A 16,200-nucleotide genomic window follows, 5' to 3' on the forward strand; every position below is an offset into this window, starting at 1 on the left:
CTTATTTGCCCTAAGCACTAGGTTCATTAATCTGAAAATGCTTTAAAAACATTTTATTTTGATCCAATTTCAACAGTTTGTCAAAATGCGTGTTACATTGTTCTCTCAGTTTCAAACAGTACCTTCTTTAATCTTCCTTCTGTTTTTGAAATCAAAGTAAGCAATCACTTGAAACATATATTGTTGAAACCTAACTAAAGCAGAAATTGATGTTTATCAAGTTTATTCCTCATAGAATGTATTAATTGCTACAGTTTCAGCATTACAATGATTCTTCAGAGAACGTGCAAGGATTTGTCACTTCAGTCAATGAGAAGTGTCCATGCAACAGTAAATTGACCTCCTTCTTTAGAGATAAAGGATCATTTAAATAAAATTTAATTTAGCAATGCAGTATTATATTCACCATTAGACTTTGGGAACTGTTTTGATCAGCAAAATCTTAAACTAAAGGCTTTGGAGCAAAAAGTAGTAGTAGCCTGTCTGCTCCATTTTCTGATTGTTTGCCTGAAGGCTGTATGCCAACCTTAGCCAATATAGTTTTTTAAAAAACAGAATTTTAAAATATTTAAAACATTAGAAAACCAAAGCAAGCTTCCAGTGTTTCTGTGTTCCATGGCTCCAAAGTTTGCCACAAAACTCAGATCTTCCATAAGAATTATCCTCAAATGCAACTTCAAAACTATTTTAGTTGTTACAGCTTCAGAAAAACCCTGGAAATACAAAAACACACATAATCTCATTTTCTACAGCCAGACTGTTAAAGCCTGGCAGGTATGTAAAACTCAGTTAAAGAAATTAACCAGCAAATATGGATACCACAAAAGACTTGTTTTTTGTGGCTTCTATGAAAATCTTCTGCTCTGTTCACCACCTTCAATTTTGTCCCTGACAAAATGCATACTTTCATATCATTTTACCAAATAACATGCATGTTGAAAAGAGATTTTTATCTGAAATTGCTATAAAATTGCAATTTAAACGATTTTTTTTTATAAAAAAATGAGCACATTGACTGCAGTACTGACAGACTAAGTTACATATTTCATTTAATAAATCTTTTTAAATTTGAAATGAGATTTCTGCAGACTTTCCAGAGAGTTAATCAAATTTTACAGAACGATCACTAATGCATTTAAAATAAAGAAATACAGACTTGGATGCAATTCCTTGTCTTGTTTGCCAATAGATATCTTTAAGTGAACTCCGCAGTGCAGACTCCAAGTCACTCAGAAGTTAGCCAGCTAAACTGAAAGTGGCCCACCGTACAACAATATACAAGTATGAATCAACTCAAACCATGCATCTGCAACTAGTTCTGCATTCACACTCATCTCATATGAAGGCTTACATGCACATCTCAGATTGGTTACGACCATTTTTAATGTTACATTTTTCTCAGCATATCATGGAAGAACTTACCTGTCATTTCTGAGCGCACAGATGGAGGCTCAATTAAACAATTCTCTTCTATCTGGACACTGCTTGCATGCCTCTCTGTAACCTCCACTAAAACTAGGAGCAACAACACACTTCAGATCTTAATTTCAATCTTTTAATTGGCTTTTGGCTTGGACATACCACAACTTGTGTAACTTTAGTTTTCCAAAAAGGTAAACTGCTACCTCATCTTACGGAGTTTATTTTTGGTAGCATCAGAAGATGACTACTTATTTACTTGTGGACACAAAAGCCTGGTAATGTCATTTGTGATGACTGGCCAATCCCCATTTTTTCAATTAGGGAATGAACTCAAAATGGTCTACAGGAAGAATAATGGACCGAGAACTTGCATATGATAAAGACCAGACTCCAGAAGCATCATTGCCCACACAGTTGTAGCTACTGTGATACAGAAGATGTCCAATAACTACTTGTCGGTGAATAAGCACTTCAACCTCAGGAAATTGAGTATTTTGTGGCAGTGGCTTCCCTGGTAATTGCTAACTTTTTCCATTATTAGACTTAAGTTTCAGGAAAAGGTCTTTGAGAAAATAGTTATCTAGACCTTAGAGTAATTAAGCAATAGCATGCACATCCACTAACTTTGCCCTCTACCTCATGCTGTGTGGCAATATAAATAGAAAAATAGTATTCAGTTATTATACAGAGATGAGTAGACCACAGGCATCCATTATACTGTGTCTACACTGGAGAAATCCAAAGTGATTCAGGAGATCTGTTCTGAAGATCTGACAGATATTAATTTAAACAAGCTCACTGAAGAGCATAATGTTCATTAAGAAGTATAACCCCACAGATTTTGTTGGGGTGCAAAGTCAATCTTTGAATTCCTGGGCTCTTGATCCTGTCTCCTGACAGGAGTTGGCCGTATAGTGAGTGAGCAGTTTGATAGGAAAAGTTTTCTGGACCATCAGCCACAACCAAAATGTTGAGAAAATGCATTCACTTAGTGTGTACAAAGAGGCAGAGTAAAGATATTATAAGGCCACCCACAGAGTGCAATTTAAGCCATTTCAACAGTAACTCATTTAAATGAATAGCAATGACACCAACTGGATTTCAAAAAGAGACAAAGAAAATTTGCAGCCAGACAGTCTCAGTTTTAATGAGATCTTCTTGGAGGTGAGGCAAGTGAAAAACCCCCACAAAGTAGCTTCTCAGCCCTACTAGCAAAGACATGCAGAATTTAGCCTTCCAAAGTAGCCATACTATTAAACTTTTGGCAAAGAAACCACATTTAAGTTTTGTTCTGGAACATTTTGTGCTTTGCAGTCTTTCCCTTACCCTTCCTGATCAAGAACCTATGCAAACTACTCTGTGTCCGTGATTATCTATTCTCCCTTTTTTCAGGACATAATGCACCTCTTGTTCTGTAAGCAGCCAATTCACAGCCTCCTTCGCAGGTTACTGCTTATTTCACAACTCTAGGCAATGTCTGCAGTAAACTATAATTCTATACTATCAGAAAGAAAATACAGTAACAATTTCTAATTGATCTGAAGTTGTTTTTCTTTGAAATGTGTTTAAATATCCAGGTTGCCAGAATATCTTCCAGGAATGTGATTTTAAAGAAGACAGATTGTAACTGTTTTTCCTGGCTATACTACAGGAAACAACAGCAAGATCTTATTTTAAGTTAGTGTACTTTTATATTTCTAAGCGAGAAATTAACTTTCACGAGAAAATGTCAGTAAACAAAACCTCCCAAGCCCATAACAGTGGTAATGCATTTCTATAGCATCTTTCATCCAGAATTATCATAAAGAATAATGTAAGTACAGATTTGCATTTTGTTTATATCTCTGCACACCACATGCACAAAACTTGCATCCTACATTGGCTTAAAATCAGTACCAATGTAAGTTTTTACCTGAAATGATAAAGATCACACTGTGATATCAGCACTTATGCTTCATATAAATGCAGAGCAGATATTGGTCCAGTGGTTATAGTACCTGTCTAGAAATCGGGATATCTGGTTTCAGTCCCTGCTTTGCTATAGTCTTCATGGGCTACCATGGGAAAATTGCTCACAGAAAAAGGCACAGGATAATTATCTGCCATATGCTCACATCTTTCTATCAACAGATATTTTTCACAGTATTTGCAGGGCTGGAGTGTTATAACAACTTCAAAGGCTTCAGTTTCTTAGCAGCCAGCACTTAAACATCCTACAGGCTGCAGTTTCAAGTCAATCACTGTAAACCTACATGCCATCTACTTGTCATCTTATTTTCACAGGTTCTTCATATCCCCCTCCCCCAAAGCACCACTGGAACAACTTTCTGGAGTGATCTGCTTGAAATGATGATTTCTGGGCACAAGCAAACATCAAAACTTAACATTTCATAAAAACAGTTCAATTCAGGAGCACTTTTGTCATGTCAAATACAACTGAAGAACTTACAGACCTTGTGTTCTCTACTAGCTACTGTATATAACAGATGAAAAGTTCACAAAAATGCAAAGCTTGGAACAGTCAGTATTTATTTTATTTTTTATTTTTAGTGAGAGGTTGTGAAAACTGGATGCAGAAAGTACAACAGCTTATAAATGCTTAGCTGAAATCTTAAATACCTGAAAGCCCTGAATTAGCATAAAAATATAGAGAAGAAAAACAACATACTAAGAAATTAATTCCACTTTCAGAAAAACACCTTACATTTTGTATAAAATTATTTTCCCTTTTTTCTTCTGCTGGCCACACACAGTATGATTCTTCATTAACGATCCCATACCCAAAGCAACTCCAAAATAAAGCCTAGCAAATCTGACACAAAGAGATCACTCTTCTGCATTCACCTGGAATAAATGCACTACTGCCTCTCAAGTACCATTCCCCCCAAAAAAGAATGAACTCGACTTCTAAAGGTTACTACAAATTACCCCTATGCCCTGCTGTTAAGAGATAGCTGATCTTTTTATGTTAAGGGTGCTCTGGAGATGCAGAAATTGTGAAGTTGAGCCCAGAACAGAATATTTAAGTCGTGCACTCTTCCTGAAAAAGTCTGCCTGTTTCTCCCTCAGAGCTCTCTTACAATATAATCAGACCCTTAAAAGCTACAATTGTCTACTATCAAAAGAAAGAGAGTATAATACTATCTAATTAATCTTCTAAAGGCTTGGCATGCATAAGGATTTTTTGTCCTACTTTGCTAAGGGATTTGAGCAAGTTTTCTTCCTTTCCAGACCTCCCAGTACACCTCTCTCAGAAAGCAGATGGTACCTTTACCTGCTCTTAGAATACTTCTTAATTCCATCAGCACGTATAAATCCCAGGACAGGGAACCCAGTGCACTAATCATCAGTTAATTCATGTGAATACACAGTACTCTTCCACTTGGGAGTCTGTTACCAGAGGCGTACATATTTAACTAGACATGGCAAGTAAAAGGAACAAAGCATGAAGATAAGATAAATTTCAACACAAGACATACGCACATACATATTTTACCTAAAGACTTACTCATCATGCACTGATGGCAGCGTAAACTGGCCCCAACTCCTCAGACCCTCAGTGGACCAGAGAACAGACTACTGTCTCAATGTTAATGCTTTACCTCAGGAGTCCCTTTTTAAATAGCAAGTCTTTCACTCTTATCAGTTCTTGGGGTTTTTCCTTTCCTGTCAAAACAAGTAATTTTAGCTACAGAAAAGAGGCAGAACCTTCACAGCTAATATTTTGGACAGCATCCACTAACATCCCTTGAGCATTTATTGTTGGGTGGCACACACAGAACTGTTTTCTTCTAACTATTTTTTTCCCCCTTTCAAAATCCCATAAATTAAAATCAATATATCGTATGGTGGATATCACTGGCCAAGCAGTATTTCCATCGTTATATTCATATCTGTACTACAAGAGAGTTTATAGGGCCTTGAAAATTCAGTCCCTAAAGAAAAACATTTACAAAATACCATTGTGTAAATCATAAGACATTGCAAATCAAAATTATTCCTCTACTATACTGGACAAATTAATGCAAATTAGTTATCTCTTCTCCAAAAAGCATTGTAAGAAAATAACACTCCTTTGGTTCCTTTATGCAAGTAAAAGCTGCATCTCTGGGAAGACAGAATGCTAATACTGCAAACAAAAGACACAAGATATTGACTGAATTTGAACTATATTTCTGCAATTATCTTTAAAAAGGAGCACATATGCCTGAGGATGTGAGATGGAAGATAGCAAGGAAATGCAGACATAAAAGCATGTAGAGAATGAGTAAAACAAAGAGAGGTTTTTGAAACAAATACAGGTGGAAACTCAGACCAGTAAAAAGAAAAGAAAATATAGCTTGTGCCCTCATCTGTTTGGGAAAACTAATAGATCCTTTGAAAAATTACTCTGAGTACAAAGACATTTCTTTGCCCCAACAATATCTTCTGAAGGAAAGAACCTGCAGGGTCCCAGACTTAAACTAATCCCATTGGAGGAAAGTACAATTATAAATTATAACAGAATTCACAGTCTAGAATTTAATTAATTTGATCAAATATGAAACTGCATTATCAGACAGAATGATTACTTCTAACTGACCTTCTGTAATCAGTTAATTTAAAAGTCTGTTCTGCTTGCATATTCATAAGCAATGACCGACTTTCTCTACAGAAAAATGAATTATCATGGCCCAACAGCTTGAATTCATTGGGCATACCACAATGAATTTAAATGTAATCTCAATACAAGAAGACTGTGCTAGATCTGATCTTTTCTATTAAAAAAAAAAAAAAAAAAGAAAAGAAGAAAGAAAACCTTGTAAATGTGTTTCTAGAAAGCTAACAAGCTGTTGCCTTCAAGCCAAGCCATTTCTTACTGTTCTAGAGTTCTTGTGAGGAAGTGGTGTTGTGCCAGTACCATTACACATCAGGGCCAGAAACCTTCAATTTTCTGCCAGTTTCTCTAATAATAATTTTTTTTCCAAATTTTAATAAAACATTGCTCAAGTAAAGTACGATCATATTTTCATTAACTGAAGCAAAAAATAGTCATAACTACTTTATCAGTTCACTGGTTCATATTAAAGAATTTTCAATACCAACATTATTACTGCATTCACAGACTCCCAAATAAAAGACATCCCTGCTTTCATATGTCCGGCTTGGGATATCCAACTTTCTATTTTTGATTTAAACTAATGACTTGAAAGTCAATGAAATGCTGGAACTCATTATACCACCCTTACCACTAGCAAGGTCTTTACTTCCTGCAAAGCAGGTATATTGTATATACATATGAATACATGAACAAATTTAAGCATCAGTGTCTGGTAATTGGCAACCTGAAGTTATGCCACGGCGCATAGTTTCCCTCCAATACAACACCATCCACCCGAAGAGTCTTCCAGTTTGCTCAACCCTGCTGTTTTCTCAGGCAACCGTCACTGAAAATAGAGAAATCTGCTTCTCGAAGGAAAAACTGATGCCTATTGAACATATTGGGAAGGGAGAGTGAAGGAGACTAGAGCATTGCTAGATCAACCTGCCTGGCCACAAAAAACCACTGCTGACAGAGAGAGGCATTGACATGGTTAGTAGCAGTGTAATATACTGAGAAAAGCTGAGCAAGTTCCACGGTTTCCTCCAAGCTCTTTCTAAAACTATCCTTCTCACAAAGTCTAGAAATCCCTTTAAGAGTTCCTGCTGAAAAGGAGCAACAGTAACACACCCTGATCATAGAGGGGATAGCACTAGATGCAGATGTCTTTGAAACAGGTAGCAGAAGAGTTGCCAGGCACAGGTCCTTAAGTGAAAAGTGATGAAAGGTCTCTGAAAGTGGTCAAAGCCTATTAAAACTGATAGAAAAAACAAGGCAAAGGAGCAACTTTTGTTTTGTCTTCATGGACTGTGAGTTGCCCTTGTAAAAATATCCAGCAACATGGACAACTGATGTTGGGAGGGAGTAAGTCACAGACCCAACAGAGTCATTGCCTGGAAGAGTAATTGCAGATTCAGTGACTTCAACTATCCCTTAAAGAATATTCAAAGGTTCCCTCCCCTCTCCCTCCCTCCCCCCAGTCTGTTATCTAACATGATCACAGAGTTCACAACTTTAATTTTTCTCCTGTTCATATTGGTAGACTTCACTTATCCTTAGGGCAAGATACATTAGTACAGGGGACTAATATAGACTGGCTGTATCTCTAATGGGATATTTTCATGCCCTACAGAATAAGTGGACTGGAGGACCATCAGATGTTGAAATGGGTTTCCAGAGAAAATCTTGAAACATTTGGAATAAGTGCCATAATAAGATCAATTGCCTGGAACTCAAAGTTAGGAGTTTGCACAGAAACTCAGGCAAACATCCTGGAGAATTGGAAGGAACACCAGAAGATGCAAACAGCGAGTATCTAACTGAACCTGTAAAATAAATAAAACACAAAATTAAATAAAGGGAGTTAAGAAACAAAATAACTAAGTTTGAAATGCATTCTGATTTCAGTCATGCAAGGGCCCCTTGCTGAACACCATTCAAAAAAAAAAAAAAAATTGGCAAAGGTACCTAACAGCTTTGACAATACACAGAATATAGGTGTAGGCACAGCCTAAGCTTTGGTTTGTGCACCGGCTCACTGACAACCTGCTCAGCTATTTCTCACACCCAGGATTGGATGCAAGCTTGTCCCACCTCTAGCATTTCCAGCCTCCAGGGACTGCAGTGTCAGAGAAGAGCAAGGCTGCAAAGGTGAGCATGCGATCCCTCCTGCCATGCAAGAACTCTGGTAGTTAAAAGACAAATTATGATTTTGCTAGTATTCATACTACAACTCTCAGCTAAGACCAGTATGTAAGTGCTCCTTCTCCACTCACCAGATTTCAGGATATGCAACTGATTTTACACTAGAAGAGCAAAAGAAAGTGTACTCATGCAGCCATGCAGTTTCATTCTAGTAGAGAAGCAGCAGACTTTCTCAAGCCTGGTAGCAACTGTTTCCCACGTAAAAAATCAGTGAATTAATTGAGAAATCAAGATTGACTCAACATTAATTCAGGAAAAGACCCAGAAATTCAGGCCAATGCTCTGGGCTTAGGTGTAAGATAAATAGACATAGCTTGAAAGAAACATAAGCCTAAACATCTTTCTCAGTCGGTATATTAAGATTTAAGCATCCTGTTATTCTGGTCCAACCTTCGGGTCCATCTAACTGTATGACCATTAATAAGATGGTTGAATGCATATGACAAATTAATTATTTTTTTTCCCCCTAGTACAACACTATGGATGAAAATCCATTAAATGGATTAAACCTCAGCAAGGCCTCAGTGGCCATATGCATATAAAGAACCTAGCCTTATATATAGGTTATCATATATATGTGTATAGGTATGCACACATACATATATCCCCACACAAATGGGTAGGATCAATATAGGACAGGAATAAACAGTTTTCAGGATTCATGTTTGTTTTTGAAAATTAAACAGTAGATACCACTGGATTATAAATAATCAAAACACATTTTGACATATAAATTCAAGACATGATTGAAAAGAGAACACAAAAAATGTGAGTATAAAGTAAGTTAAAAATAAGAAAAAAAACCTTCTAATAAAATGCAGGATCCAATCCTACACTGTTTCACTTAAATTCCCCAAGTTCAACTGAAACCGAAGTAATTTAAGGCTTTCAGTACAACAGTGGTAGGTTAGGGGTCCAAGAATGAAATCTGCTGCTGCCATCCCAAATAGAACAAGCAGAAGAGATAGCAATGCTAAAATAGTTTGAACTTAATCACACATTTTCCAGGCAAAGAGAACCCATCACCATGACTTTAAAGTCATATTCTGAAAGCCATCATGCTTATTGCTCTTATGTAGGGGCGTTCCTACTAGAACACATAACCTGCATCTTTGCCAACAACAGCCAGACCTTTTAGAACAAAATAGTTCAAATAGCATTAATTAATATAACAGGTGTTTGGGCTTTTTTGTAGCTACTGTGAGCATGGGAATAATTGATGCTGTTATACACCTGATAGTAAATGAAGAACAATTACCGAAGAGGGAGATATTTAAAGGACCTCTTCACTACCCATTAAAAGCTAACTCAGCAAGTTGACAGTAATAATGATTAAGATTTTGAACACAGCCACAGAAAACAATACAGTCTTCATGACAGTCATTATATAGCCAACTGATAAACATGGCATCTAATAACTAGAAATACAAGAACTTAAACATTGCTATACACAAGATACAGAGCATGACAGCCAGTACACTTGAGTAGCACAATTAGCTGAATCAACTCCACAATGACTGAAATCTGTACTCAGTATTAACAATTAGACAAAGGAAAACAATCTTCCCAATGCTACATACTGCCATGAGAACCATAGTGGGTCATGCTCTGAAGTTCTGTGACAGCAAAGCCTTCCTTGCACACGAATGCAGCTCTAAGTATCCCCGTATATATTGGCCCACAAGGACACATTCAACTCTTCCTGGGTGTCAGGAAATACTCATGTCCTCTTGCTTCCATTCTCAATAATGCTAATAGAGCCTTTTTGATAGCAATGGGGGGGGGCAGAATAATTCTGGGGAGACTATCTGGACATCTGAAGTAGGATGTTAAAAAACTCAAATCCTTAAACTGACAGTTAGCTTGCATATACTGCTGTTGTTTTGTCTTTGCCAAATGGAAGATACTTCAAAATCATTGGAAAAATGGGGTTAAAATTTTGCACAAGCACTTCAATTATTACCTGGCTCACATTAACCATCAACTAGGCTAACATAACAAACAATTCTTGTTACTCAAACTGGCGTCATTGTAATGAGCTCCAAATTAATCTCATCCGTACACAATCACTAATCTTGTTTTGTGCCAACTGAATTTTTAATCAGAACAGAGTGAATCATAGGTTGTTTTTAAAATACATTTCTAATACTTGTCATCCAAAATGAATAAACACTAAAGCAGGGAAGAACTTTTCTATTTACACTTTCAGAACCTCATTTTGTTTATGCACACTATCCACAGAAGTATCAAATGCATATAATAGGTGAGGTCATTTTTAATGAAAATACAAACTAAAAACGTTTATTTCTAATAGTGCTTTGAGCATGAATAGCATCACCAACCTGAAAAATGTAGTCCTCTGACTGTAATTAAAACTGTATGACAAACCGAATTAAAAGGAACAGTTACCCCTCTGTTGAGCTGCTCATCAATTTCTACATCATTCTAGAAGATCAAAATACACATAATCAGACTCTGCAACCAGCAGAGTAACTACTTCTGATAAGGCATGTAATGAAGCACATATTTTGCAGTGCTGAACTTGAGACTCAACCTCAGTTTCAAACCAAAGTGACTTTAATATTTGTGTGAGACAGAGGCAAAGGTGAGTTCCAACAAGCATTTTCAAATTGATTCTGCAACTGCAATACCTATTTAACAAAGCAGTTGAATAGCTCTGCTTATAACAAGAGTGCTCAATATATCACCCCACTGCTCAACCATTCAGGAATTCTTTGGAAAAAAAAGATAGTATGAAGTCATCACCTACACCCTCTACTTTTTAAAATGCATTATTTCTGGAATCTTGCTTTAGCTGTCTGGTTAACAGCTGCTTAACTGAACACCTGTTACTCAGCTTAGATGAAAACCTAACTTGAAGGTCTGCTCACGGCCATGAAAACCAAAGGAGTGACTGCAGCAATCTGCAGCACAACCATTAAAATGTCTTCAGGGAGGTCTACTGACAGCCTCTATTACAGCCACACGAGCTTGAGGAATCTGGAGTACCTGGTTCTCATTTCAAGCTCAGCATAACGCTTGACTCAAGCCACGTAACAGCATGTGATGACTTCTGCATGGAAAACAAGACACTCAGGCAGATGAGAGCAGTGCAGGAAGGCTCAATGTCAGAATTCCCACAGATCTGGCGGCACATATTTATTACTTAGAGACTGTGCTCCTCATTTAATACCATCTACGTGCTTTTGTGAATGGTAAATTCTGTTTTGACTGCCAGGAAGGAAAAGTATTTGAAGATTGCTCAAGATGAAGAGTATTAAATTACACTCAATGTGCTAATCTACTTTTACATATAGTCAGTAGAAATATATGTTAACACATTAAAATATTCTGCTAATATCTTAGAATTCAATTATCTTCATTAAACAGCTCTAAGATCCATGGAAAAAAGTTATTTGTTCAAATATTTAGCATAATACGCAAGTTATTGTTAATGTAACATTCTGAAGAAAAGCTCTGCAAGACATGTTGAACATTAAAAGGTGAATGCAAAAGCAAAAATACACCATATACACCCTAGCTGCAAGGTGGAGATAACTTGCTCTGATAACATCAGGACCGACTGCAGAGGAAGGACCAAGGATGTTACCAAAAAAGGTTACATTTACATAGTGAATACTATAGCAAGACATAATGACCAAAAGAAAGCTGTTGGCTTGCAAATTTGTTTGTTTTTTTTTTTTTGTTTGTTTGTTTGTTTGTTTTTGTTTGTTTGTTTGGGTTTTTTTTTTTGTTTGTTTTTAATTAATTTTAAAATAGGCTGGTTAATATCAGGGAATAAATGGCTCTTCAAGCCGCTTTCCAAGAAACAGGATGGGAAGTTTGTTCTGTGCTTAGACAGAAGAAAAGCAATGCTTCCAAAAGAAGTATCATTAATGAACAATGTAAGAAAAAGAAAAATAAGGATGTTTTTATACTTGCAGGTTTCCCTGTGGATCACTACTGTTACTGACTTTTTTTCATGTGAGAAATATGGCACCACATCACACTCCATCTGAACACTATTTCTGCAAGATGCCCCATATTATCTTTATTAAATATATCATTTCCTATTTGTTACTAATTTCAGCTCTCCAGAACATTAAAAAATGCCTTTCCTTTAACATCAATTGTAGAAAGTGGTCGCCAGTGTGAATACTTCTCAGGAGGTTGTAAGATAGTGAAAAAATAAAACAGGAAAAAGGGGAAAATAGGAGAACTGGTAAATAAAACAGTGTGAAAACAATTCTAGAATTGTCATATAAAGTAAAACCTTTTCTAAAAATGACCCTAACAAAATCGCCATTCAGGAGCACCATGTCTCCTTTACAAAGGAGTTTGTGATTTTAACAGGAAAGTGGTTGGGGGGAAGCAAAGAAATAAGACATTCACCATTCGGAAAATTCTGTTAGGTATGCTAAAAATAATTATTAAAACCAGTATCTTAAAGTTCTTTTAAGATTGTGTAGTTTTTCAATATAACTTAAAATGAAGTGAGTAAAGCTAGAAATAAAAAAACAACACATATGAAGGACATGCTCAATTCTGTGGCCATTGCCTCACGTTCTGCTCCCATGACATCTGTACCCCAAAACTGAATAGCACAATATGACAGCCTCTGACTTACTTTACGGAGCCCCCATAGCTGATGAAATTACTCAGCTGCACTGGAGGCATGCTGATAAAGCACGAGAGGCTGCAGAAGAGGACTATGCAAAGAGCCTCTCCCCTAGCAAGGCTCTACACCAGGAGAAGTTCAATTCCCAGGTGCCTGTTTGTGCCAATGATTTCCATATAACCTTACAGGTAGCCTATAAAATAAAATATATTTAACATGTCATTTGCTTTTTGGGTCAACTTTCTAATAAAAGCTGAAAATTTTGAGGAAAAAAATAAATGAGATCATGACATACAATGTGGGCGACCAAACAAGAACTACAGTAGAGTTCTCTGGCAAAGGCATACTTTTCTGACACAGCCACCAAACTCTGCACCATAACTACAGGCACTGGACACTTACTAGAAAAAATATGCCGAAACCCTACTGACAAACAATACTGTCAACCCAGAAACAAGAGGATGGTGCTCAAAGAGAGGGGGAGAGTAAAAGAGAAAATCACTCTGGGTTTCAAAACACCTTAATATGGCTTTAGTTAACTACTAGTAGCTTCTGAGAGGGAGAAGTATTTTAAAAGCATAACCACTGTTAGCTTCTTCAAACAAGGCTTTACTACTTGAGGCTAATTTTGAATAGAGAACAAAATGCTTGGTTTCAGGTTGCGGTGTTTCTTCTTTCATAGTAATAAGACTGTGTTAAAAGTATTTTCTCATTAAGATAACTTTTGATCCACCTTTTAAAAGGGCATTTCTTTGTCTTTATAGTAACAGCACCACATATGAGCAGATATACTTCTTTGACACCGTAGTTTCAACAACATAAAACCTGTTTTTATCCATCCTCCTGGGAAAAAAATTGACATCCCTACACAACATTATGCCACTTTTTCTGGAACTAAATGTTTTTTAAAAACACAATTGAGCAATCCTTTTTGCTGAAACAGATCTTTTAAAATAGACAGATATTAAAAAGACATCTTTTTAAGGACAATCTGAATAGTTATTGTAAACGTCATCTTGTCACTACTAAAATATTTAAAACCACCACTACATTTATGGATTCAAACTTAAATCACATTAGAAGACAAAGTGTTTATACTCACATGACACTGAGATAAAAGCTTTTTTATTTTCTTTAGTCTGCTTGTTAGCAAATTCTTATTGCTGAAGCTATTCTAAAAAAGCCAGGTCTCTTTGCATGGTATAAGGTTCTCAAACAGTGAAGTACTTACATGCAAGGCAGAAGGATCTGGCAAAAATTCAGCATCCTCTCCAAAGATAAAATCTGGTGGTAGGTCAGGATAATGAGCATTGAAAATTATATCCCCTGAAAAGTAATAAATGAAAACACAGTTTGCACTTTTATGTATGTGATTATAAATAAATAAATTAAATACTGTACACATGATACACATTTTTAATATAAAATTTGATAGCTACATTAAATATACTTCATGTATATATACATATAATTTTTTACAAAAATTCACATGCAAGATAAGCATCAGATGTTTTGGGGGATGAAGTCAAATTCCCAAGGCACAGCTTCTTCCTCCTCTGCAAGCAATGATACATGAAATACATTATTGCTTCATATCTCAAATGGCAATTCAAACACTATTGAGGGTTGCCTCAAAACACCAAGTCTGAAAAGGGATCTTGCTTTAAAAAAAGTACCACATTTAGACTGCTATGTTTTGCATATGAAGTCAAAGTCAAATGTGAACGACCAAGATCAGGATTTTTGAAATACTGGAGCTTTTAAAACCTAGTAGCACTTACTCCTTCTCCTCACTACCTGCAACTCTTAAAAGGAAGAATACACAGTTTAATAGCAACCATTCCAATTATCCAAATTCTGGCCAAGAAAAATGCAGTATTATGCATTTAAATAGGGATACTAAAATTAACTTAAAATATAAAACTTCATCACAATTTGGCACTGAGTCCTCATCTTGCCAGTGTCACAAGATGCACAATTAGTTACTGATGTGACAGTTCAAAAAAATTTGGGTTATATTATTTCACTAGTAAACATACTTTGGAGTTTATATAGGTCAAGAGGCGGTCATCTGCATGTGAGCTCTTAAAGAAACACCCTCAATTCAAGAAAAAAAATGCATCTAGCATTACTTCTCTACCTCCTAATCACTCCTTCCTTTTTATGAAGAATAACTCCGAGCTTTTGCATGAAGTAAATTTGAGAGGTAGTAGGCATTAGAATAAAGAAGTCGGTACGTACTATGTGTTACCACTTGTTTAAAATCTACACAGAAAAGTAAAACCAGTGTGGTAAGCCTTATAAACAACTCTGTTCAGAGAAAGTTGAACCACTTTTTTTTTCAAAAATTATAAATGGAGATTTGGTGAAAACCATTAGCTGAACATATCTTACAAAGCCACATTGCTGGCTCAGCGATGTCACCATCTCAAGACATTCAACATGACAGTTTTAATTGCACATATTCGGTAAACTTATCTTGGCTCTAGCTGGAAGCAAGGATGCTGTAAAGATTAATTTAGAGGATGAAGGCTCATGACCAAGAAGCCAATGGGCAGCTGGGGGTATGTATGCACTACAGTATCACTCCAAATCAAGAATTCACCAATCATGCGACTCAGTAGAGGACAGTGTGGGCTTCTCCTGTCTGCACTTGACCTTCCTTTGCCAAATGTCAGGAGCACGTGTAAGCGTGGGGTACAAGAAAGAGTAGAGGTCTGCCAGTTAAAATATCCAACATAGTCAACATAAAATAAATCTTTTATTTCATTTAAAAGAAGAACAAAATAGGCACCAATCCTATTCTAGAGGAAATTGCATGAAATTCCTACAGAAAATGTACCTATATTAAGTAAGACAAAATAATTACTAGAATGCCTAAATGGTAATACAGCAATGAAGAATTCTGAAAAGTTTATGTTTTACAAGACTGGATAGTTCCTATGTCACCGGAACTAACCCTTTTCTTCAAATTTACTACAGTTAAAAAGTCATGCACGGCTCCTTACAACAACCTCATCAATTTCTACATACAGAGCAGGCAACTCCCGAGGTTATGTGTTGAAGGAGATAGCACCTTAATACGTTCTCTGACTGAGCTTTGCTTCATAGATAGAGGTGTATTATGAATAACTCAGAACACAGCACAATGAAATAGCTTGGCTTGTAACTTTGGTAGCCCAATGCTACTCTGAAGGAAAGAAGTGTATCTGTTTTTCCCATGTTCTTGTGTGATGCTAAGTCACAGATTTAACACACACTTTTCATATTGCAGTCACTAGTTGCATGCTTTTATTCTCTGCATTCCTGCTTTAACAGAGTTGAGGAAACACGAGTACAAATAGCTACAGCTCAGCTCAGTAAGAGCTGCACTTCA

General features: G+C 36.4%; 1 protein-coding gene across 2 annotated transcripts in view; it reads right to left on the reverse strand.

Annotated features, from left to right (window-relative positions):
• BABAM2 (BRISC and BRCA1 A complex member 2) overlaps positions 1–16,200 on the reverse strand; it is a 174,149-nt gene that overhangs the window by 127,307 nt on the left and 30,642 nt on the right. For both annotated transcript variants that reach the window (XM_042789267.1, XM_042789266.1), the window contains exon 4: positions 14,056–14,150. In XM_042789267.1, the coding sequence (XP_042645201.1) occupies positions 14,056–14,150 (95 nt within the window). The remainder of the gene's footprint in view (positions 1–14,055; positions 14,151–16,200) is intronic.

The sequence above is a fragment of the Tyto alba genome, unplaced genomic scaffold (assembly GCF_018691265.1).
Source record: "Tyto alba isolate M040663 unplaced genomic scaffold, T.alba_DEE_v4.0 Super-Scaffold_16, whole genome shotgun sequence".
NCBI classification, from domain to species: Eukaryota; Metazoa; Chordata; class Aves; order Strigiformes; family Tytonidae; genus Tyto; species Tyto alba.